Below are 22831 nucleotides of genomic sequence, written 5' to 3' on the forward strand. Positions count from 1 at the left end.
ACAAGAACAGTCAACGGATGAAAATATGTCCGAGTGGGGGCGCCTGGGTGGCTCAGTCAGTTAAGTGCCTGCCTTCGGCTCAGGTCATGATCTCAGGGTTCTGGGATGGAGCCCACATCTGGCTCCCTGCTCAGTGGGGAATCTGCTTCTCCCTCTGCCCCTCCCCCCGCCCCCTACTCATGCTCTCTCTCTCTCAAATAAATAAATAAAATTAAAAAGAAAAAAGAAAGAAAAAGAAAACACATTCAAGTGTATCAATTCTGTCCAGGGAGACAGTATTTCTAAGTATCCTGTGTTGGTTATTCAAATCAAGCCTACTCTCCTAACATATTCCTAACGACTTCCCACTTAACATTCTAGCTCTCTTAGAATTTCTCAGTATATTAATATTTAATTTCTCAGTATATTAAGACATTAGTATTACTATGTTATCATATTGCTAGTATGAGCATATTTGTATGTTAATTAAGAAATTAGTATTTGGCTTTATCACTTCATTACTGTGTGACTTACGCTTCCCAGTGTGTTTACCCATCAGTGAATTGATAAAAATCAATACCTCAGGGACGCCTGGGTGGGTCAGTCGGTTAAACGTCTGCCTTCGGCTCAGGTCATGATCCCAGGGTCCTGGAATCGAGTCCCGCATCGGGCTCCCTGCCCCACGGGGAGCCTGCTTCTCCCTCTGCCTCTGCATCTCTCTCTCTGTCTCTCATGAATGGATAAATAAAATCTTTAAAAAAAAAAAAATCAATACCCTGAGGACCATCTCTCAGATCTGTGGTGGCTCTAAGAAGGGACAAATGAATTAGGGACTGCCTCTAGGTCTCCAGATGCCTGCTTATGACAGGGAAGTTGGGACATAAGATTCACTAAGAATTGCAGGATGAAGGTGGGAAGGAGGGAGGAGCACTCTGGCATGTGAAGTTGGAATGAAAACATCTGCTCTTTTGAGATCCACCTCTACCTTTTGACCTGGGGCAAATTACATAACCTCTCTGAGCCTTAAATTCTCCATCTGTAAATTGGGTGTTGAAACCTACCACACTGAATTATTGACAGCATTAAACAAAAGAATGTATAAAGGATGCATAGTCACATTTTAGACTCAAGAGTTCTGTAAGTACCCAAATTACTATTGTTTGTAAAGCTTTGTTACAGCTTGTCTTCTTGTGTTCTGAAGTGTGTTCTGGGAAAGTGGATTTGGTCCCTCTAGGAGAAAGTACATGTGTTGGAGGTTGGTTTATAAATGGAATAGAAACCACTGACTGATTTGAGAATATTGCTCAGGGATCTGGGGTGCAGTGTAGAAGTGTAGAATGTACAAATCCTATCACTGGGGTTTATAATTAGAAATAGGACAAACCCTGTCTTTGAAGGTCAAACAACTTAAAAAAAAAGGCTTTGTGGGTATAATATTCCTCATTCACCTCCTGCCTATGGAAGATGAGCAGATGGAGGAGCCCTGAGCTCTCCAGATGCTGGACGAGGGAGGAAGGGCATGGGGACAGCTGAGCTACAGCTATGATAGAAGCCAAGAGAAGGGGTGAGTGAGGTTGGAAATTCCCATGCTGTGCAGAAGGCTCTAAGAAATGGCAGGCTCTTCAGTTCGAGCGGAGGCCATGGGGACAAGGGAAGCCATCCTGGGGCTTTGGCAGTTAACCTGGCCCAAAGTCCTGAGCCAACCTGATGATGGCGGCCACTTCCAAAAGTCTGACTGAGGGTTATTGGCTCTGGCACGGAAGCCAAGAAGTCGAAGCTAGACTAAACGCTGATGGATAAAGACTAAAGATTAATGCATGAGGAGCCCAACTGCAAAAATATGATTGTATTTCTTTAAATCATATTCCACTTTGTATTTCTTTAAACAACTAGACTGGGGCGCCTGAGTGACTTAGTCAGTTAAGCGTCTGCCTTTGGCTCAGGTCATGATCCCAGGTTCCTCCTGGGATCCCAGGGTCCTCCCTGCTCAGCTGGGAGCCTGCTTCTCCCTCTCTCTCTGCAGCTCCCCCTGCTTATGTTCTTTCTCTCTCTGTCAAATAAATAAACTCTTTTAAAAAATAAGAAATAAAAAAAAATAAACAACCAGACTCATGCATGGCTGTTTTGTAATAAAGATTTCTATATTCTATAAAGTCATGAAGACTTTTATGATGTTCCTTGGTTTCAACATTTCTCAATGAAAATGACAGCTTGGAATGCACTAGAACTAGACAGGTTTGGGTTTCAATTCCTGGCTCTGCTGATCTCGTTGATCTTGTATGACCTTGGGCAAGTTATTTAACCTCTTTGGACCCAGGTTTCCATCTGTAAAAGGAGACCAATAGTAACATCTACCTCAAATAATTGCTATCAATATTTAAATGAGGAAAGAAGTGGAAAGCACAGTGTCTAGCACAAAGCACTCGATAAATGGGAGTTTTTTTTTTTTTAATGTTATTTATCACTTCACATCTGGATTACAATGGCAGCTTCTTGGCTGGACTGCCGCCCACCATTCGCCCAGCAGACTGCCAACCATTAACCTTCCCAATTTTTTTATTATTTATTTATTTATTTATTTATTTATCTGAGAGAGAGAATGGGAGACAGAGAGCATGAGAGGGGAAGGATCAGAGGGAGAAGCAGACTCCCCGCTGAGCAGGGAGTCCGATGCGGGACTCGATCCCGGGACTCCAGGATCATGACCTGAGCTGAAGGCAGTTGCTTAACCAACTGAGCCACCCAGGCGCCCCGTAACCTTCCCAATTTTTAGTTTCTATCACATTATTTCCCCAATAAGAATTTTCTGGCTCGAGGGGCACCTGGGTGGCTCAGTCGTTAAGCGACGGCCTTCGGCTCAGGTCATGATCCCAGGGTTCTGGGATCGAGCCCCGCGTCGGGCTCCCTGTTTGGCGGGGAGTGTGCTTCTCCCTCTCCCTCTGCCGGCCTGTCTGCCTACTTGTGATCGCTCTCTCTCTCTCTCAAATAAATAAATAAAATCTTAATTTGACAGAGAGAGACACAGCGAGAGAGGGAACACAAGCAGGGGGAGTGGGAGAGGGAGAAGCAGGCTTCCCACTGAGCAGGGAGCCCGACGCGGGGCTCGATCCCAGGACGCTGGGATCATGACCTGAGCCGAGGGCAGACGCTGAACGACTGAGCCACCCAGCTGCCCCTAAATAAAATCTTAAAAAAAAAAAAAAAAAGGAATTTTCTGGCCCTCCATAATTGGATCAAGACCAAACTCCAGGGGCGCCTGGGTGGCTCAGTCGTTAAGCGTCTGCCTTCGGCTCAGGTCATGATCCCAGCGTCCTGGGATCGAGCCCCGCATTGGGCTCCCTGCTCCGTGGGAGGCCTGCTTCTCCCTCTCCCACTCCCCCTGCTTGTGTTCCCTCTCTCACTATCTCTCTCTGTCAAATAAATAAATAAAATCTTTAAAAAAAAAAAAAAAAGACCAAACTCCCATTTGTAGGCGAATGGCACCACTTTGGGTGTTACTTTAAAAGAAACTGGGAGTCTCTGGAAGGTTTTGATCAGAGGAGGTTTATAATCTAATTTATATTTTTAAAGGACCACTCTGCTGCTGGCTTGAGAAAAAAAACTGTAGGGAGGAAAGGGTAGAAGCAAGGAGACCAAGAATATTGGTAACCCAAGCGAGAAAGGAAGGTGCCTGGGGCCTGGGCGGTGGCAGCAGAAGTGGGGAGAGGCAGCTGGAATTTACATGTATTTTCAAGGTGCAGTCAACAGGATTTGCTGAGGGAGCTGACAGAGGCATAAGAGAAACAGAGGAATAAAGGATGACTCCAAGATTTTCTGGCCACAGCAACTGGAAAGATGGAGTTGCCATATACTGGTAGAAGTGAAATTGTGGGAGATAAATGTTTTGGAGGAAAGATCAGTATTTTAATTTTAGTGATACTAGGTTTATGTGTCTATTGGACATCTAAACAGAGAACAGGCCCTCTGACCCCAACCATCATCCCAGTAAGACCAAATTCCCAATATTTAAGAAAAGCAGTTGGGGGTCAGGGGCGGAGGAAGTTTATCAATTGATTAGCCTTCAGTAGAGAGGATTTTCCCTTACCTACTGTGATAGCCAGACTCTAAATGGCTCCCACTGACCCCTGTCACCTGCTCGTGGATAGTCCCCTCCCACAGGGTATCAATTTTGGTCCATAGGACCAATAGAATAAGGAAGACGTGGTGGTATATCATCTCTAAGGCTAGGTCATAAAAGACATTGTGGTTTCCATCTTGGATCACTTATTATAGGCAAAGCAAGCTACCATGTTGTAAGGAGCCCCATGAAAGGTCCATGGGACAAAGAACTGAGTCCTCCTGCAAATATCCATGTGAGTGAGCTTGGAAGTGGATCTTCCAGCCCCAACCAAGCCTTCAGATGACTTCAGCCCCAGCCAACATCTTGACATCTGTTTGTGAGAAACTCTGAGCCAGCTAAACTGCTTCCTAATTCCTGACCCACAGAAACTATGACCTAATAAAGGCTTATTATTTTAAGCCACTAAGTTCTAGGGGTAATTTGTTATGCAGCAATAGGTAACTAATATACCTCTCAAAGTCAAGCGAAGGAGGTGCTCTAAGAAAATTTGGAGGGTCCTGCAAGAAGAGAGACTGGCATCTTATTCCACAATCAAACCTCTGCTCAGGCAGTACACTTACTGTTCTGCCCTGGGCAGTCTCTACTGCAACCATTGGGAGGACTCTATCAGGAGGGGCTGCCTGACAGGCAAAGTGTCCCCCAACAGCAAGAAGCTGGATTAAGTAAAGACAAATTACCCTTCTTCCCCTCTTGCCCTACCAGGCCCCAATACTAGAGAAGTTTGACCCTGAAAAGGAAGAGGGGAAGTATCCTAGAACCAATACATGACTCCCTTTGCTGGACACCAGACACATCCACACACACACACACACACACACACATACGCACACACGCACACGCACATGAACACCTCCCCACCCTGAAACTGGCTGCAGTGATTGGAGGACTGAAGGCTGACCAAGGCCCTTCCCCCCCTCCAAGTCCCCAGAGCAGAAACTGGATCCCAAGCCTGGATGATAGGAAGGGGGTGTAAGTGATGTAAACCAGAAACGAGATAGGAGTTCTTAATAAATCTGAGTGGACTTCTAATACTAAAAGTCGCACTAAAGCTCTGGGATCATCTAAGCTCTCAAGAAGGAAGGGTAAAGGGAAATTTGATAGAAATTGGTTTCAAGATTGTCATGTTAAGGCCCCACTGAGTGGAGATTCCTCAATCAACCGATTACAATTCTGTTCCTCTAACCCAAGTCCTTAGAGGGGCAGCACAATGCATGGGTTAAGAAGGTTTGGAGTCAAGACAGGTTTGAACAGTATTGAAATCCATTTTTGTGTGATCCTGAACAGGTTTCTTAAGCTTCCAAATCTCTCTTTTCTGATCTGTACAGAAGAATAATGGTACCCCCCTCTCACAGGGCTATGGTAAAGCTAAGAAAGAAAGACTGTAGGGTGCCTAGGTGGCTCAGTTGGTTAAGCGACTGCCTTTGGCTCAGGTCATGATCCTGGAGTCCCAGGATTGAGTCCCACATCAGGCTCCCTGTTCAGCGGGGAGTCTGCTTCTCCCTCTGACCCTCCCCCTCTCGTGCTCTCTCTCTCACTCTCTCTCTCTCAAATAAATAAATAAAATCTTTAAAAAAAGAAAGACTGCAGTCAACAGGGAGAGAAGACATAGCCCCAGAGAGCTCGAGGCCTCTATGATCTCCAGTTAGGGACCCTCTCCCCATATAAAAGCCCACACCAGACTCCTCATTGGCCCTTCTTGGTGTCCTGTCCACCCTCGGTCAATTGATAGGGCCTGAGATACTTTTGTCCAGGCCTGGTCCATTGTCCGTCTCCACTAGAACCCATGGGAAAGGAGGTGGGACAGGTCTCCAGAGAAAAGGGAGGTACTGTTCCCTGAAGAAGGGGACAGGAAGCTGGACCACTCAGAGCAACAGATGCCCACTACAACTGATCTTGTTGATTTCACCTTTACCTTCCTCTCCTGGTTGCCTAGGAAAATTAATACATCAGAGAATTTAAATAAGGATAGAACCTCATTATCTGACCTAATCCCCTCATGTTGGAGATAAAGGCTCCAAGGCCCAGTGTGGGATGAGCCAGTTGTTAAAGGCTCCACAGGTATTTGGTGCCTCGGCAATTGTTTTGGACAAACCTGCAGAAATCCGGACACTCGGGAATGAAAATCTCAAAGGCTGTCTCCCACTCTGGCAGACAATAAGATTCAGTAATCAGGCACTTGCCTCACTGATCTGCCTGGGGAGATTTATTGCCTCATGTGGATTATGCCAGGCACTGTGGGTGTGGGTGTCATTTACACAGAGAATATTCTAACTCCCAGCAGCCCTCCTAAGGTTCCTCCAAAGAGAATTCCAGTGTATGCCCATGAGCAATGCATGAGAGTATTATTCAAATTGAAGATCAGTCAAGAAATCAATTTAGTTGGTTGAAAAGCAGACTTTTTTTTTTTAGACATAGGTTAGAGTGGAAATTATATCAAGGGGTAAATGTAGTTTCATGATACAGTTTTTTCGGTTGCAATTTTATAAATAAAGCTACTGGTGGCTAAAAGCTTCCTCCTCATTTCCCATTCCTGGCCCCCAACAGTATTATTCCTACCTCCTTTTTAAGGGAAATCCAATTCATTCCACAAATGCATATGGAATGCCAAGCATGCCGGATACAGAGATGACTATGACATAGTTTTTGTCCTTGAGGAACTCTTAACCCAGTGGGAAATGGCCTCCAGTGCAGAGTGGGGACAAGGAGAAAATGAAGAAGCAGAGAGTGACAGATTACAGAAAAACAATCTCTGGGCAGTGGCATAGGGGAGGAAGGGGACCCTGTGTTTTCTATTCTATACTTTGAATTTGTGGCAGTGAACATGTACCGCTTTGGTAATTTTAAAAGCCCAATAAAAAGATAAAGATACAGGAATGAATAAATGAATGAAACGTAATGTGAAAGTCCTAGTCTGAGGGAAGGAAAAGAAACACATTTAGGAGCAGCGCTACCAAACTTGGGCTCATTTAGTACTTTTAGTCCGACACAAGGGTCTCTTGATCCCCATCTTAAAAAAATGGAGAAATTGAGACCCAAGAGGTCAAGCACTTGGCCCCAATTCACCAGCTGATAAGGAACAGAGCCCAGGGCATTTCTGCTACGGCCTGTTTCCATTTGCCAACTAAGAAAAAGGGTCAGAAACAGAAGGACAATGACTCCAGGAACTTTGTTCTTAAGCTTTTGTAAATACTCAGTGCCTGTTATCTTGTTCTTCCTTATTTTTCTTCAGCGATTAACAGTGAACCTCTTAACATAAAAAAGGGTCTTTGTGTTTTGGGAGGCAGAAGGAAAAGCTTGCTGGGGTAGCCAGTCCTGGGAAAGGGGGAGGGTGGCCAATGGCGGGGGAGGGGGGGAGCTCCAGTGCACGAGAGGAGGAGGGAAGCAGAAAGGGGAGCAGGCAGAGTCCTGGGCCCGCTGGGCCTCCCCCAGACCCCGCACTGCCTGGCACTCCTCACAGGGGCCCAGCTGCGAGCAGGGGGCTTCCCAGCAGTCCTTGCCTCGTGGGCCATCAGGTCTCCTAGATCCCAGTGATAGGCTTCCCTCTCCCCAACTTGCCAGCTTTTGCAGCCTGAGCCCCAGAGCCCATAGGCACTGCGCCGACCCCTGCCTTACCTCCAGTGGTTCTACCTGTGCCCCAGCCTCTTTTCTTCCCTCAGCCCCGAGGCCCAAGGAGTCCAGGATGTGGTCTTGTTTAGTCTCTTCTTCCCCACCATCCTCTACAGATTTTCTCTCTCTGCAGGAAAGGGAAGGGAAAGAACAAGAACACAGTGGATGGGGATGGGGTTGGATGGAGACACAATGAAGCTGAAGAAATCTGAGTGTCCTCCAAAAATCCCAGCCCTGTCATGTCCCTCCCCATCATGGTTAGGGATCATGTTTATTGGGCTCTTACCATGGGCCAGGCATCACCTCACTCAGCACTCCAGAATGTCCCAGAGTCCCAGGTCACACAGGCAATCCCTGGCAGAGCCAGCCCCACAGTGTGCCTCCTGAGCTGTGCCGGAACCCCCACGGCGGGGCATCCTGCCTCCTGTGGTCCTGTCCCAAAGGAGAACAATTTGTCCTCTGGCCATGGAGCCTTGAAGCCGACCCGGTTAATACAAATGCTTCCTCCCCTTTGCTGCTCTGGCATTCCACTTCCTGTCACAGGCACATCCTTTAATGGGCCTGGATCCCCTGATCTGATGCTTTCACCCCCTCCTCAGCTTAATGAAGTGTCTGTTTCAGGTAGAAAATGACACCAGGTCCTCATGCCCCCACCTGTTGGGGTGACCTGAGTTGGGATTTGAGCCAAGGTACCATCTCAGCTAATCCCATGCTTGCTCTGTGCCTCTGCGGAGGCATGACCGCCCCTTCTCTCCCCAGACAACTTAATAGCACAGATATAACCTGCAAATGCTCAGGGGTATTGCAGACTTACAGACCGCTGGGGAACAGGCCACTGCATCGCCCCCAGCCAGGCTCTTGAACCCCAGGACCTGGGCATCCTCCGAGAGACTTGTGGGGCCCTGGTGGCCACAGGCTCTGAGCTCCACCAGCAGATGGGGAGCTGCTGCTTCTCTTGGGCATCTTGGGCACCCAGAGGTTGAAGAGGACTAAGCAGCCCGGGAGGATCACAGCCTGTCGGGAGTGGTGCCGGGGGTCCCAGGTTACTAATTCAGGACCTTGTTCACCACTGGATCCTCAGCATCAGCACCATGCCAGGTACAAAAGAAGGGGCAACAGACTTTTAAGTCTGTCTCCCTGCACAGGACCGGAAAGGCGTGGGCTCAACCCTGGGGGTGTGGACGTACTGCCATAGAGTCCAGAAACCTGTCAGGTCCAAAAGTCATGAATGGAGTGCTTTGAGCTGCTCAGGAGTCAGGTATCAGACCGCTCTGAGAACGATCTTCACCGAACTCCTTACTTGCGAATGGAGACAGGTGAATAAGGGCTTCCACCCTGGGGCCGAGAAACAAGTCTGACCCTCAAAGGAGACAGACTTCTCATTCGCACATCACTTTCTACAGTTCTCACGGCCTGGTTCACGGAAGCCACACGTTTGTCCAGGCTTCCTGACTCTTCACACACATAGACCTCCATCTCCATGTTGTCCCCTCCACTCGGTGGGAAAGGTTTAACTCTGCAGATGAGGAAAGGTTAAATGCTCTCATCAGGGATAGAAACCCGGCAGGGAAAGAACCTGGACACTGGTCTGGACCTCAAATACCTCCTCAGACATTTTCCAAGTTATAGTGCTTTTAACTTTGGTGGAGAGATTCTTGTCTCCTCTGCTGGATTGAAGGCTCTGGGTGGGCAACAAAGAGTTTTGTATCTTTACTTCATTGAATCTGTTTTTTTTCCCTTTTTTGGTAAGATTTTACTTATTAATTTGACAGAGAGAGAGAGAGCACAAGCAGGGATAAGGAGCAGAGGGAGAGGGAGAAGCCAACTCCCCGCTGAGCAGAGAGCCCCACAAGGGGCTGGATCATGACCGGAGCTGAAGGCAGATGCTTAACCCCGACTGAGCCACCCAGGCGCCCCCGTTGAGTCTGTTCTATTCACCTAAGTATGCATGTGAATGCAATGGTGGCTGAGTGGAATTAAATGAACTTTAGCAGAGACTAATTCTTCCTACCAGACCCTCACCACCCCTCCCACTTTTACCCAAGTATCTCAACAGCTTATTTTTTCCTTCGCTTTGTTGGCTTCCGTCGTTGGACTCAGTGTATACATAAAGAGCTCTGAGCACAGACCATTTGAAAAGGGCAAAATAAAAATAGCCGATTAGTCGATAATAGAATGGCAAAGTCTCTAAGTACCATGGGGGAGGGCCTTAGTCTTAAAGCTGGCTGGAAAGAGATGAGGTGGGGTGGGCAGAAGCCTCTCTGAGAGCTGGGCTTTCTCTGAGGTGATGCGGGTGGTTCCTCCTGGTCAGTGGAGATGGGAGGGCACAGCCAGTCAAAGGTTCTTTCTGCTTTTGTTCTGTCTTGGCCAGTGCCCATCCCGAGGCTCCTGTTCCTTACCAAACTGGCCTGCTAGATGCTCACTATGGAATGGGAAGTGAGGTGCCTACCTGCAAGGGACTGCTTCAGTCTGGCCTAGTATGCAGAACCCTCTACCCCTGCTAACAGTACTTAGCTAAATCAGGCCTCTCTACCACCACGTCCCCTCCCATGACACTGTACCTGATTGTTCCTCTCTGCTTAGGCTCTTTCTGGCTGGTATTGATTGTTGCTTTTATTGGCAAGCAGTATACCACGAGAAAAATAAAACACAAGTGTTTGTGCAGGGAGAGAGTAAAATGGCTTCTGTGTCTCCAAGGCTGGCAGAATACTTGCTCTGAGACCCAGTGGTCAACCTGGTACCTGATTCTCCCCTCAGTGCACCTCTGCAATTATTGTAAGGACGTTTGTCTGTCTGTCTCCTTCCCCTCGACAGGGCAGGCGGCTGTGGTCTTCCCCACACCTCCTAAGTGCTTAGTGCTCAATTCATAGTTGCTAACTGACACCAAGGTAGGGCCTTCCAGGAAGCAGTCATTTCAGGGCTAGGCCTGGCGCCACACCTCTCAGCTCATTTTCACGTGTCTGCCCCAGCTGGCCAGTCACCACCACAATTGGGGGTTAGGGGTTTGGTCCCGTAGGGCAGGCAACAACATCAGCTACATAGAACATTCAGAGTTCTCCTGTCCTGTTCAATGCCTAGGCCAGTTGTTCCCATAAGCTTGGAGAGGTGGTGCCCTATTATTATTCTTACCCCCATTTTAGAGCTGAAAGACACTCCAATGTGCCTTACCAGTCACACAAGCCTCTTCTTAAAATAGCAATGTGGGGGGGACTCCAATTTGTGCCCAGGTTCAATTTCTTCATCTGTTATATGGACAAATAACACTACCTCTTAGGGTTGTTCGAAGGATACTTGTTGATGGTCTGTTTCTGCTCTTGACTGTAAAAAGTGGGCAGGGACTTTGGCTTATTCACTGCTACATTGTCAGAGCCTGGAACAAGTGTCCACCCGGCACATAGTGGGTGCTCAATATTTGTGTCCTAAATGGAAATGGCATGAGAAGAGCCTGGGCCAGACCCTGACGCTTCCATCTGCTAGTACCTTCTATATCCTTAGTTCCCCAGATTCTCCTCCCACCAGGTAGCCAGTGGCCGAAGGGTGTCGGCCTGGGGGCTAGGCCCCGGGGAACCCACTTCTGGCCTTGGGACAAAGTCGGCAACAAAACTCCCAGGCCAGAAAAGTCTACAAGGGCCAGCGTGCCATGCCGGTGGACCTGAAGGCCTCAACCCTCAGGTTCCCCTTTTCTTTCTTTATATCAGGAAAATCATCCACCACCCCCACCCCCGCCCGCCCCGGCACAACGCCGTGCTGCTTCCGAGGTGCCTGCAGAGAAGGGCCACCCTGCCCCGAGCAACAGCCTTCTGGGGAAGGAGCCCAGCACGCGACGCCCGGCTAGACTGCAGCGGAGGAACGCCGAGGCCAGGCGTGCAGGCCCGGCGCAGGAGAGCGGGCCGCACCGACGCCCAGCAGGCCGGAAAGGCCGGCGGGAAAGGGCGTGCGAGGAGAAGGGCGGGGCGAGCGTCCGCCCGCGGCTCCCGCGCTCAGGCGCCGCTCCACCTTAAGCTCGGGACCCCCTTAAGGGCGGGCACTGGAGCCGCGCGCCCGGAGGCGGGGTCTCCCATGCAAATGAGGGGCGTGGGTCGGCGGGGCGGGGCGGGCGGGGCGCTGACCTGACGTCAGGCCGGCGGCCCGGGCAGTTGGCTCGGCGGCGGCGAAGCGGCAGGAGCGGCGGCGGGAGCCGGGCCGCGCGGCGGGGCGCGGGGAGCGGCGGCGGCCGAGCCGGAGCAACATGGCGCCGGTGGGCGGGGGCGGGCGCCCGGGCGGCGGGCCGGCCCGAGGGCGCCTCCTCCTGGCGGCGCTGCTGCTGCTGGTGCTGATGTGGGCGCGGGGGGCCCGGGGCCAGGGCGACCCCCAGCGGGGCGCCATCCTGGGCATGAGGCTGGCGAGCTGCAACAAATCGTGTGGGATGAACGCGGATGGCATCATCTTCGTGTCCGAAGGCAGCACAGTGAACCTGAGGCTGTACGGCCAGAGGCTGGGCTCCATCTCCAGCAACCTGATCTCCTTCACCGAGGTGGACAACTCCGAGGCCATCCACAACTCCACCAACTGTCCCGAGCTCACCAAGGACCTGGTCGTCCAGCAGCTGGTCAACGTGAGCCGCGGGAACACGTCCGGGATGCTGGTGGTGCTCACTAAGTTCCTCCGGAGGAGCGAGAACATGAAGCTGTATGCATTGTGCACCCGGGCCGGGGTGGATGGGCCCTGGCAGAGGTGGACCGATAAGGACTCGCTGCTCTTCATGGTGGAGGAGGCTGGGAGGTTCCTGCCCCTCTGGCTGCACATCCTCCTCATTCTGGTGCTGCTGGTGCTGTCCGGCATATTTTCTGGCCTCAACCTGGGGCTTATGGCCCTGGACCCCATGGAGCTGCGCATCGTGCAGAACTGTGGCACCCAGAAGGAGAGGCGCTATGCCCGCAAGATCGAGCCCATCCGGCGCAAGGGCAACTACTTACTCTGCTCGCTGCTTCTGGGAAACGTGCTGGTCAACACGTCCCTCACCATCCTTCTAGACAACCTCATCGGGTCTGGGCTCATGGCGGTGGCCTCTTCCACCATTGGCATTGTCATCTTTGGGGAGATCGTACCTCAGGCCTTGTGCTCCCGACACGGCCTGGCTGTGGGTGCCAACACTATCATTCTCACCAAATTCTTTATGCTAGTCACCTTTCCCCTCAGTTTCCCCATCAGCAAGCTCCTGGATTTTGTTTTGGGCCAGGAGATTCGCACCGTTTACAACCGGGAGAAGCTGATGGAGATGTTGAAGGTAACGGAGCCCTATAACGACCTGGTGAAAGAGGAGCTAAATATGATCCAGGGTGCCCTGGAGCTACGGACCAAAACCGTGGAGGATATCATGACCCAGCTCCAAGACTGCTTCATGATCCGCAGCGATGCCATCCTGGACTTCAATACCATGTCAGAGATCATGGAGAGCGGCTATACCCGCATCCCCGTGTTTGAAGACGAGCAGTCCAATATTGTAGATATTCTCTATGTCAAAGACTTGGCCTTCGTGGACCCTGATGACTGCACCCCCCTCAAGACCATCACCCGCTTCTATAACCACCCAGTGCATTTTGTCTTCCATGACACCAAGTTGGATGCCATGCTGGAGGAGTTCAAGAAGGGTAAGGCCTGATGGAGCTCTCCCCATTAACTGGCTTTGTGACGCTTCTCGTTCCCTTGCCTGTTTTGTGTCGGCTGGTCTTAAGTGTTTTGGTGTGACTGTCCCTTTGCCCATCGCTTCCTGTGCCTCTGAGGTGAAAGGCATTTGGGGCAGCAGGAACAGTTCATAAGCATCTGCCATTTGTCAGGTACTGTGCTTTGTGCTCCAGGTGAATCAGAGCCGAGACACGCTGGTGCACTTGGAGGGATGGAGCAAGGCCTCAGGGAGCTACTGAAGCAGGACAGAGTAAGGCCTTAAAAGAGGCCATGGAGATTACAGTGTGGGGCCACACATCTGATTGGGGTGAGGTGGGGAAGGGGCTGGGGCCCTGGGAAACCCTTCACAGGAGGAGGGAGCATTGAAAGGAGAGCCTGAAACCTGGTGCCTCAGGCAGGGGGAGCCCCACAAGGAGCAGGGCACCTGAGTGGGGAAGCAAAGGATGTGCTTGTGGCCCAGCAGGTGGTCCTATTGAGCTGGGTTTGAGTCTGCTGCTCGATGGTCAGTGGGGAGAGGCTGAGTCATCTGGGGCCTTGGGAAGCGCCTGAAGACAGGGCGGTGCGTTTGCTTGGAGCTTGGCGCTCTCGGAAGTTTTTGAGCAAGAGTGATGTTTCTGGAGCTCCTAACCCACAGAAGCTGAATTAGGAGGTCTCTGGTTGGCTCCCCACTCAGAACAGTGCCAAGTAATGCTTTCGACTATTCTGCAGAAGCAAGCAGATCAAGTTTTGGTTATTGTTCTGTCTTTTCCCAGGCGCCAAACATAAGCTTCCCTCCTGTGGTCTGCTGCTGGAAATCTTCAGCTGGCCTTGCAGTGCCTTGTGTTTTTTTTCTCACATGGGTTCTTGGCCAGTTCTCAGGTAGTTAGAGAGGCACTTGGAGGTTTTACTCATCAGCCTCAAAGCTCAGGGCACACACCCCTTTCCTTACTTCCAACAAAACTTTCCTCCTACCTCTGCCACTCAGAAGTCCTCAGTGGCAGTAAACAAGCCAATTATGGAGTAAAACCCTCCTAGGCCACAGGGAGTGAGGAGGCAGAAAGGGAAGCTCTTTATAAAGGAATGGGGGAGGGGAGGGCGCACATCTTAAATCCAGGACTTTGCTTCCCTTCCCCATAGGTAGAGCTCCTGCTGGCTAAGGCAGCCTGCCAGCCCAGGGCACTCCAGCAGGGAGCAAGCCTCAGATGGGGAGGGGAGAGCCTGGAACTGGATGGGTCAGTGGTGATGGCGTGGGATAGGTAGGAGTAGGCCTTGCCCGGTTTGCTCTGAAAAGATGCTCTGGTCAGGGCCAGAGTGGGATACTGATAATCACCTCCCTTTTTCAGAGGGACAGACAGAGTGAATCTCAGCATCAGAACTGAGAAGGACTCGAGTAATAGAAGTCCAAGTGGGAGACAGCCTGGTAAGGTGGCCTCATTGCAGAGAGACTGAAGGGACCTGGACATCTGGTGGTGATGGCACCGTGCTGGGGGAGCTTTGCAGGTGCAGGCCCAGGAACCTGTTTCTCCCAGGTAGCCGATCCTGGAGTAGAGAAGTGAGGTTCTGTGCCCTAGCCCCACCCTGCAGCCTCTTGGCCCTGAAGACTTCTCCCATGTTGTTTGGTCAGGAACCTGGTTAGGCCTCACCAGGGCGGCTTCCTGCTCACCACCTCTATGGTCTTTGGGACGGTTGCTGGTGACACACCCAGCAAGCACGTTTGCATCGTTCAGCTTGGATCTGGAGCCAACTGGTATGGATCGGCTTGGCCAAGCTTCCCAGCCCCTGATCAGGAGGGCTGAGCTCTTCTCCGGTGGGAGCTTCCTGGGTCTTGGCAGGGGCATCTTTGGACTCATCTTATAAAAAGGAGTACCACTTCAGGAAGCTGAGAAAACAGAGCTAGGATCTTTCAGGCCAGAGCTCTGAGGAGTGGAATTCTCCAAATGTATATTTTAGTTCACTGGAGTCTCCTTAACAGAGGCTGGTGGTCTGAGCCTGAGCGCGAGTGCTAGCCCTAGCCCTAGCCCTAGCCCTAGCCCTGGAGGGGGTGCTGCTAATTCCGTGGAAACGCAGGCACAGTCTACCCAGGGCAGCATGAAGCCGTGAAGGTGTGAGTGTGATATGATGGTCACCCCTAATGGACACACCCTGGGGCTTTGTGGTTCCATCCTAACTCATTGCCACTCTGGGCTGCCCCCGCTATGGTCTCTCCCAGATCTTTTCATCTGGCATTTACCTTTTTAGTCTGAGGCCCTCTTGGACATGGCAAACACTTTACATCTGCATCTTAAAAGATTCTCTTTACAAATCTGGTGTTTGGAAGGCTTTTGTAGCTAAGAAAAACAAGGGAGCAAGGTTAACATGGCTAGCACTGTCAGCAGCATCAAAACAAGAGCTGGGGGCCTGCCAGGTGTAGCCAAGCATCTCCCTGAGGGTCTTTCCTATGCTTCCGTGGACTCTCCAAGTTGGGTAAGGTCCCTAACCTCTGCCAGAGTCTTTCTGCTCTGCGTGTAATCCTCTTTTAAGATCATTTTATCTCCTCCTTGCTCCCAGCTTTATGAGCTCCTCGTGGGTAGGGATCATACCTTACTAGTGTTTTCACCACTCAGTGCCTGGAAAGGGATGGGTCTTTAGTAAATGTTTGTTGAATGAATGAATGAATGAATGAACAAAAGAATGAGCAATGAATGAATGACAGACAAGCCCTGCCGGCCTTCTTGTTGTTCCTTGTACACACCAGGATGCTCCCGCCTGAGGGCCTTTGCCCTGGCTGTTCCTTCAGGCTGGAATGTTTTTCCCCAGATGTTGTAGGCCTCACTCTCTCCCCTCCCTTGTGTCTGCTTCAGCTTCACCTTCTCAGTGAGGCTTTCCTGGTGCCGTATTTAAAACTATGACCTCCCGGGGCACCTGGGTGGCTCAGTCGTTAAGCGTCTGCCTTCGGCTCAGGTCATGATCCCAGGGTCCTGGGATTGAGCCCCGCATCGGGCTCCCTGCTCGCCGGGAAGCCTGCTTCTCCCTCTCCCACTCCCCCTGCTTGTGTTCCCTCTCTCGCTGTGTCTCTCTCTGTCAGAGTGGAGTGGGGCTCGATCCCAGGACCCTGGGATCATGACCTGAGCCGAAGGCAGACGCTTAACGACTGAGCCACCCAGGCGCCCCAAATAAATAAAATCTTGAAAAAATAAAATAAAAATAAAACTATAACCTCCCATCCTCCCCGACCTTCCTCATCTCTACCCTGTGCTAATTTTTCTTTTTCTCATAGCACAAATCACTTTCTAACAACTCCGTAATTTACAAATCTACTATGCTGTTTATTGTCTGTCTCCTCCTGTTAGAATATTAAGTTCCAAAGAGCAGAGCTCTTTGTATTGTTTACTGGCATATCCCTAGCCCCTAGAATGGTTCTTGGCACATAGTAAGATAAGATCTCAATAAAAGGTCACTGTGTGAATGAATGATCTGTTAGATTTGGGACAGAATTATCCCCTTCCATAGTGCTAGAATGTTGAGGAGCCGATATCCAGGGAACTTGATATTTCTAGTTGCACCGAGGAAGACAGGAGGGGCTCCTACGATGACATATATATTAATGGTTCAGGGACGGAGAAGCAGAGTTTGGGGTCTTGAGAGTGAAGCATGGTTCCCCTTTCCTGTGCCTCAGTTTCTGTGAATAAGCGGTTTTTGACCCTCAGGCATGTACATAGCTTCCCTCATTAATGTGAGTCATGAAGATGCTCCTACGTACACACTTAGAGACAGGCTCCGGGAGTCCATGCAGGCATGGGGCTGAGCTTCCCTTGGAGACTAAGGCAGGCTTACAGCTTCCCAGCTGCTTTGCCTCCCAACTCAAGGCATTTATCATTAGGTATTTATTGAACCTCATACTCTCTGTGCAAGACACGGAGCTAGGCACCACAGGACCTAGGAGTTAGACCATCTGGTTGGCTAGAGCTGTAAGGCCACTGAGAGGCTCATGCCATTTGACCTTGGTCCTTCAACTTACACCTCGCCTAGAACTGTTTGCAGCATGGAGTGTTGTGGTTGACTTTGTCTACAGCTTGAGATCTTAGAACAGAGGCTCCCTGGGCTCCTCCTGGCCCAGTTGCATTTTTCTTTTACCAAAGATGCCCTCCCAGGCCCTGGAGGCAGAGTAATGAATAAACTCTCCCAAGGAGAAGTCCGAAGCTCCAGCCCCACAATGAAGCCCACCTTCCAGCTTTCCGCTGTCCCTCCCTCTGTGACATTCCTGTCTCTCTCAGGCACTGGGCTCATCTGTAGTCATCTTATCTTTCCCCACCTACTTTATGACCATCTAGCCCCCTGTAAAGACTTGGGTTTAAACTCCACCCAGCTTGGTCTCTGACCCATGAGGTGACTTTGGACCTATTAGTGGCCTCATAGAAAGTTAGCATGTTTACATATTGAAGGGGAAAAAGCTAGAAATATTTTTGTTGAAAACTCCTCCCATATTTCCATCTGTGCCACATCACACTTCTCCCACATACTTTTTTTCTTCCTGAAACAACTTTATCAAGTCAAGAAAAAACAGTGCATAATTTTTGCATTCGCTTTTGGTTCCTACCATCTGACACACTTTTAAGTATCTTATTTCCCTCTGTTTGCTTGTTCATTCATTTGTTGCAACAAACATCTAATTTTCTGAGGCCTGTGGTGTCAGACACTGTGCTCGCTGTTGGGAGTCAGAGAGGACTAAAACAGCCCTGTTGACAGAACTCTCAGTCTAGCAGGGAGACAGACCTTGTAAACAAAGCTTACTGTTCCCGGTTCAGGTAGGTGCAGTGGGGCTGAGGAAGGCCTGGGCCCGTGAGATGCTTCTGAAATTGGAATAACAGGACTCGGTGATCACTTCGGAGATATTGGAGTCAGGACCAGGAAGCAATTGTGAATATCTGAGCTTTCTAGCTAGGGCTTCAGGTTGATGATGTTGTCATTTAACAGAAGTGAGGAGAGGGAGAAGCAGAGACAGTTTGGAGGGTTGCGGGGGGGGGGGGGGGGGGGGGGGCGGTTGGTGGTGGTGGTAAATTACAGCAATGTGACCCTTTATTGGACTCCTCTGTGCTTACCAGAGCTTCTCACACTGAAACGTGCACCCGAACTGCCTAGATGTTTTGTTAAAACGCAGAGGTGAACTCAGTGGGTCTGGGGTGTGGCCTAAGAGGCTGTCTTTCTGGCAGGCTCTCAGATGATGGTGTGGTCCTGGACCACACAGAACAGCACGAGGGTGCGGTCCGTCCAGGCAAGCGTGCAGGTGAAAGTGCCCATGTGGGACTTGGGAGTAAGTCCAGGACCAGGGTTAAAGGCTTGAGAGTCAGCCGAGAGCCGGCAGCACATGCGAAGTGTGTAGAAGCCCCGTTAAAGTGGCTCCTCCGAGAGATGACAAAGAGCCAAGCAGGCGTGGTTTGGGGAGCCTCCTGGGGAAGCCAGATAGGGTGAGGGCCAAGCACAGACTGTGGGGCTGGGACGGTTAAGTCGCAAGATGCTGGGAGAGGACCGCCTCAAGAGTGGAAAGTGCAGGTAGCCACCCACCTGGTCTCCCACAGCAGCTCCACCTGGAAACAGTCTCCAGCGGAGCTGGCGACTTGCTGTTGAGAAGCTGCCCCGGGGGCAAGAGTATCTGTGAGAGGGACTGGAGCCGCCCTAGCAGGCGGAGGTGCCCGCCGGGCAGCTGACAAGACGCTGGCCAGGCTCCTGGGCCCTTTCTCTTTGTGAGGTGCTCGCGGGCATGGAGCGTGGCCGCCGTGGGTAGCGTGATCGGGTGCTGGCCAGCAGGCATCTGCAGCTCTTCCCTCGCTGGCCTCGCTCGGCCGCTGGACCAGCTGCCATAGAGGGGCCCGCACTGAGAGCCGCTTCCTCAGCCTTCTTTTGACAGATCTTGCCCTAAAGCTCTTATTTGTGCCCCGGAAGGCAATGGCTTGTGTCTAAGCCCAAATAAGAGCTCAGATCACACCAAGATCACACTGTTGTTTACTTTTCAAAAGTCTTACATTTTCCATTGGAAAGCCCAGCTCCAGAGTTTTCAGGACAGGGGGGTACTGAACAGATGTTTAACCTTGAAAATACTTGAGTGCACAGAAACACAAAAACACTCCTACAGGAGAAATGCGTAAGGGGCAGGGCCTTCCAGAAAGCGGACGCCTTTCTGGTCAGTAGAAGTCAGGGAAGACCCTCCAAAGGAGGTGGCATTCCCGCTGGATCTTCAAGGGTGGAGAGACACGACGTTTTTCCACTTCTGTGCCTCTTGTTCTGGGAGAACTTGGACAAGACCACAGGATGAGAATTGAGCTTCTCAGTCGTTGATACCAACTTCGGGTAAAACTGCTTCCACATGTTTCGACTGCTTCTCAGCCCTTTCTGTGGGTATGAGAGTTACAGAATTTGCCAGGGGTGCCCGAGATGGCCCTCCGCGAAGACAATGGGGCACAGCTGCCGTTTGGTCCAGCCCCCTCCTCTCCTTCTCTGAGCCTCTCCGTCTGCTGTCAGACACAGCCCTGCGACAAGGAGCTGGCCCATCCTGTCCCTCAGGTTACCCCTCTTGTCACGCCTGAGTGTGCCAAGACAACCTGTCATGAAAGGCTTTGTGGCTGCATAAAGGACTCCTGGTCCATTCCACAGACTGAAGTCTGGACCCCTGAGTCTATCCTTGTTCCATTTGTTACACGATTTTCTTTTTACTAGTGGTTATTATAAGAGATACATCTGATTTTTTTTTTTTTTAAGGATTTTATTTATTTATTTAACAGAAAGAGAGAGCACATAAGCGGGAGGAGAGGGGGAGTGGCAGGCAGAGGGACAGGGAGAAGCAGGCTCCGCACTGAGCAAGGAGTCCAAATGATGCAGGGCTCCATCCCAGGACGCTGGGATCACGACCGGAGCTGAAGGCAGATGCCCAACCGACTGAGCCACCCAGGCGCCCCAGAGATACATCTCATTTTCAGACCTTTAGAAAACACACACATCTAAACAAAAAAAAACGCATGAACCTGTGATCTGGAGGGAACTACTTTTAAATATTTTGATTTATTACAATAACCTTTTTAGAAATTGACTCTAAAAGTCACGTCACAAACAGCAAGATCAAAACCATTTTCATTTTACAGCCGTGTAAAGTTTCCTATTAGCCACTCATATGTATTTTCACATGGCAACTGTTGTCTGTACTGCCCTGCTTTTGGAACCCAGTTTAGATTGGTTCTTCAGATTTCTCCTCCGATAAGACAAGAAATCCCTTTCTGTCCCTGGGCTTCTTGGGAGGAGCATCTTGGAGGGTATCCCCAGACTGAGGGCTGGGCTGCACTGTGTGGCTGATGAAAAGGTGAGCCCGGAGGGCCGGGGTGTGCAGCCTCCAGCCTGGTTTTTTGTTGTTGGGTTTTTTTTGTTTGTTTGTTTTTTGTTTTAGCCGCCAGCCTGTTTTGCTGGGGGTTAAACTTGGTGTTGCTGGAGCATTCCCCAGAGGTTATAGTCAGAGTCGCTTCCATGCTGCAGGGCTGATTTATTGTGACCTGGGCAGGGTTCTTGAAAGACTGGTTTCCCCGGGCTCTCTGGAACGCCAGGTCTCTGGCCAGCAGGCAGCCAGGAGCTGCTCCATTCCCCCAACCCCAGGCAGGCTTACTCCCACACACACTCATGCCTTCCCCCACCAAATACACACAAGGACAGGCTCACACATACACACACACACCCCCGCCCCCACACAGGCATGCTTAAACACACACTTCACCCCCACACACAGGCAAGCAGACTCACACAGTTACCCCTGCAAGCAGGCTCTCACACACGTACACATATGCATGTACGCACACATGCACAGTCACCCGAGTTCTGCTTTAAAATTAGTCCAGGGGCTCCTTGGTGGTGCAGGGCGTTGAGTGTCCGACTCTCGGTTTCGGCTCAGGTCATGATCTCAGGGTCTGTGGGATCGAGCCCCTGGTCAGGCTCCGTGCTCAGCGGGGAGTCAGCTTGGGGTTCTCTCTCCCTCTCCCTCTGCCCCTGCCCCTCCCGCTTGTGCTCTGTCTTTCTCTCAAATAGATAAATAAAATCTTAAAAATAAATGCATAAAATTAGTCCAGCTTTCCTCACACTTCCCTAAGAATAAGTTTAAAGCTTATGCAAGTGGAGTTTATTTCATGAAAGGCTCAAAATAGTGACTGACTCGTGGTCTCTGAAAAATTTCACTTTGGTTGCTGGTGATTTGGCCATCCACATTAGTGATGGTATCCAGCTCAGAGGGCTGTGGTGAGGACTAAAGGAGTTAAGGCATATAAAATCCTTAGCTCAGTGCCTGGCACCATTGTCCTCATGCAATAAATGTTAGCCATTTTAAAAATTATTGTTATTACTATCCAAAGGTGCCCCAGTGGGCGCGGGTACCAACTTGGGCTGCGGTGGTTCTCATATGCTGGCCCAGGTGGGAGGCTGCCCCACTGTCCGGGCGTGGTGCCTTTCTTGGAATTGTGAATACATTGAGGTCAAATGAGCCCACTAGATAATTACATGCTAATTCAGATACCATCTTATCTGGGTCCTAGTGTGTATATTAAGGGGAACAGAAGCCAGAGCTTAAGGGAAAAAAATGTATGGCAGAGAAACTTAAAACTGAGGAGATGCTCCTCATTTACTGAATTGTTTGTTTTCTGCAAATTGGAGAAACTTAAGCCTGCCATCCTGATTGGCCGCACATTTGTGTTCTCGCTGCAGGAGCATAATCTGAGGATCAGGGAAGCCGGGCAGGGCAAGGGGTTTTTACACCTCTCCTTGAGTTGTTTCACGTCAGGATTCCCTGGTGTCCCAGTTAGGGAGAGAAGAGGTTAAGATAGATAAGCAGCAGAGAGTAGAGGGGGATCCAAGGGAGCAGAGATTCCCCAGGAGGCCCAATCTCCCCGGAAATGCCCCAGACCCAGAGCTCTGGAAAAGGCTAAGTAAGAGCAGAGAGCAGAAAGAAGTGCCTTCATTAATGGTTAACCTTTATTGAATACTTAATCCCCCAAATGCTATAGATAGGAACTGAGGCTCAAAGAGGCTAAGAATCTTTTCCAGATGTGTGACAACTAACTGGCAACCCCAGCTGTTCTCCTCCAGAGGCCAAGCTCTTAACCCTTGCTCTGTGTCGCTTTTCAGTAAGATCGTGGATATTAAGAAAGAGATGAGAAGATTGGGAAATTCCAATAATTCCAGGCCGGAAAATTTATTGTCAGTTCTAGATTTTTTTTTTTTTTTACTTGAGGTACAGTTGACATACAACATAATTTGTTTCAGGTGCACAGCATAATAATTCCATATTTTCATAAATGTTTGCCATAGTAAGTCTAGTTAACTATATCCATCACTCACCACACGTAGATAACAAAATCTTTTTTTCTTGTGATGAGAAGTTTTTTTTTTTTTTAAGATTTTATTTATTTATTTGACACACACACACACACACACACACAGACACACACACACACACACACATAAAGCACAAGCAGGGGG

The 22831-nt window shown here is 50.2% G+C and overlaps 2 protein-coding genes across 5 annotated transcripts in view; one reads left to right on the forward strand and one right to left on the reverse strand.

Moving 5' to 3' along the window:
- The window catches only part of LMAN2L (lectin, mannose binding 2 like), a 44041-nt gene extending 32178 nt beyond the window's left edge, over positions 1 to 11863 (reverse strand). Inside the window, exons 1-3 of one of the 3 annotated variants that reach the window (XM_032397316.1) lie at positions 11815 to 11852; positions 7992 to 8137; positions 7712 to 7832 (exon numbers count right to left, since the gene is read on the reverse strand). The gene's annotated coding sequence lies outside the window, so the exon portion shown is untranslated. Of the gene's footprint in view, positions 1 to 7711; positions 7833 to 7991; positions 8138 to 11814 lie in introns of all 3 variants that reach the window. The other 2 variants (XM_032397314.1, XM_032397317.1) reach the window with 2 other exon arrangements.
- Positions 11864 to 11933: 70 nt separating this feature from the next.
- CNNM4 (cyclin and CBS domain divalent metal cation transport mediator 4) overlaps positions 11934 to 22831 on the forward strand; it is a 36736-nt gene continuing 25838 nt past the window's right edge. For both annotated transcript variants that reach the window (XM_032397310.1, XM_032397311.1), the window contains exon 1: positions 11934 to 13335. In XM_032397310.1, coding sequence (XP_032253201.1) covers positions 11934 to 13335 — 1402 coding nt within the window. The remainder of the gene's footprint in view (positions 13336 to 22831) is intronic.

Source organism: Phoca vitulina, unplaced genomic scaffold, assembly GCF_004348235.1.
Source record: "Phoca vitulina isolate PV1807 unplaced genomic scaffold, GSC_HSeal_1.0 scaffold98, whole genome shotgun sequence".
NCBI classification, from domain to species: Eukaryota; Metazoa; Chordata; class Mammalia; order Carnivora; family Phocidae; genus Phoca; species Phoca vitulina.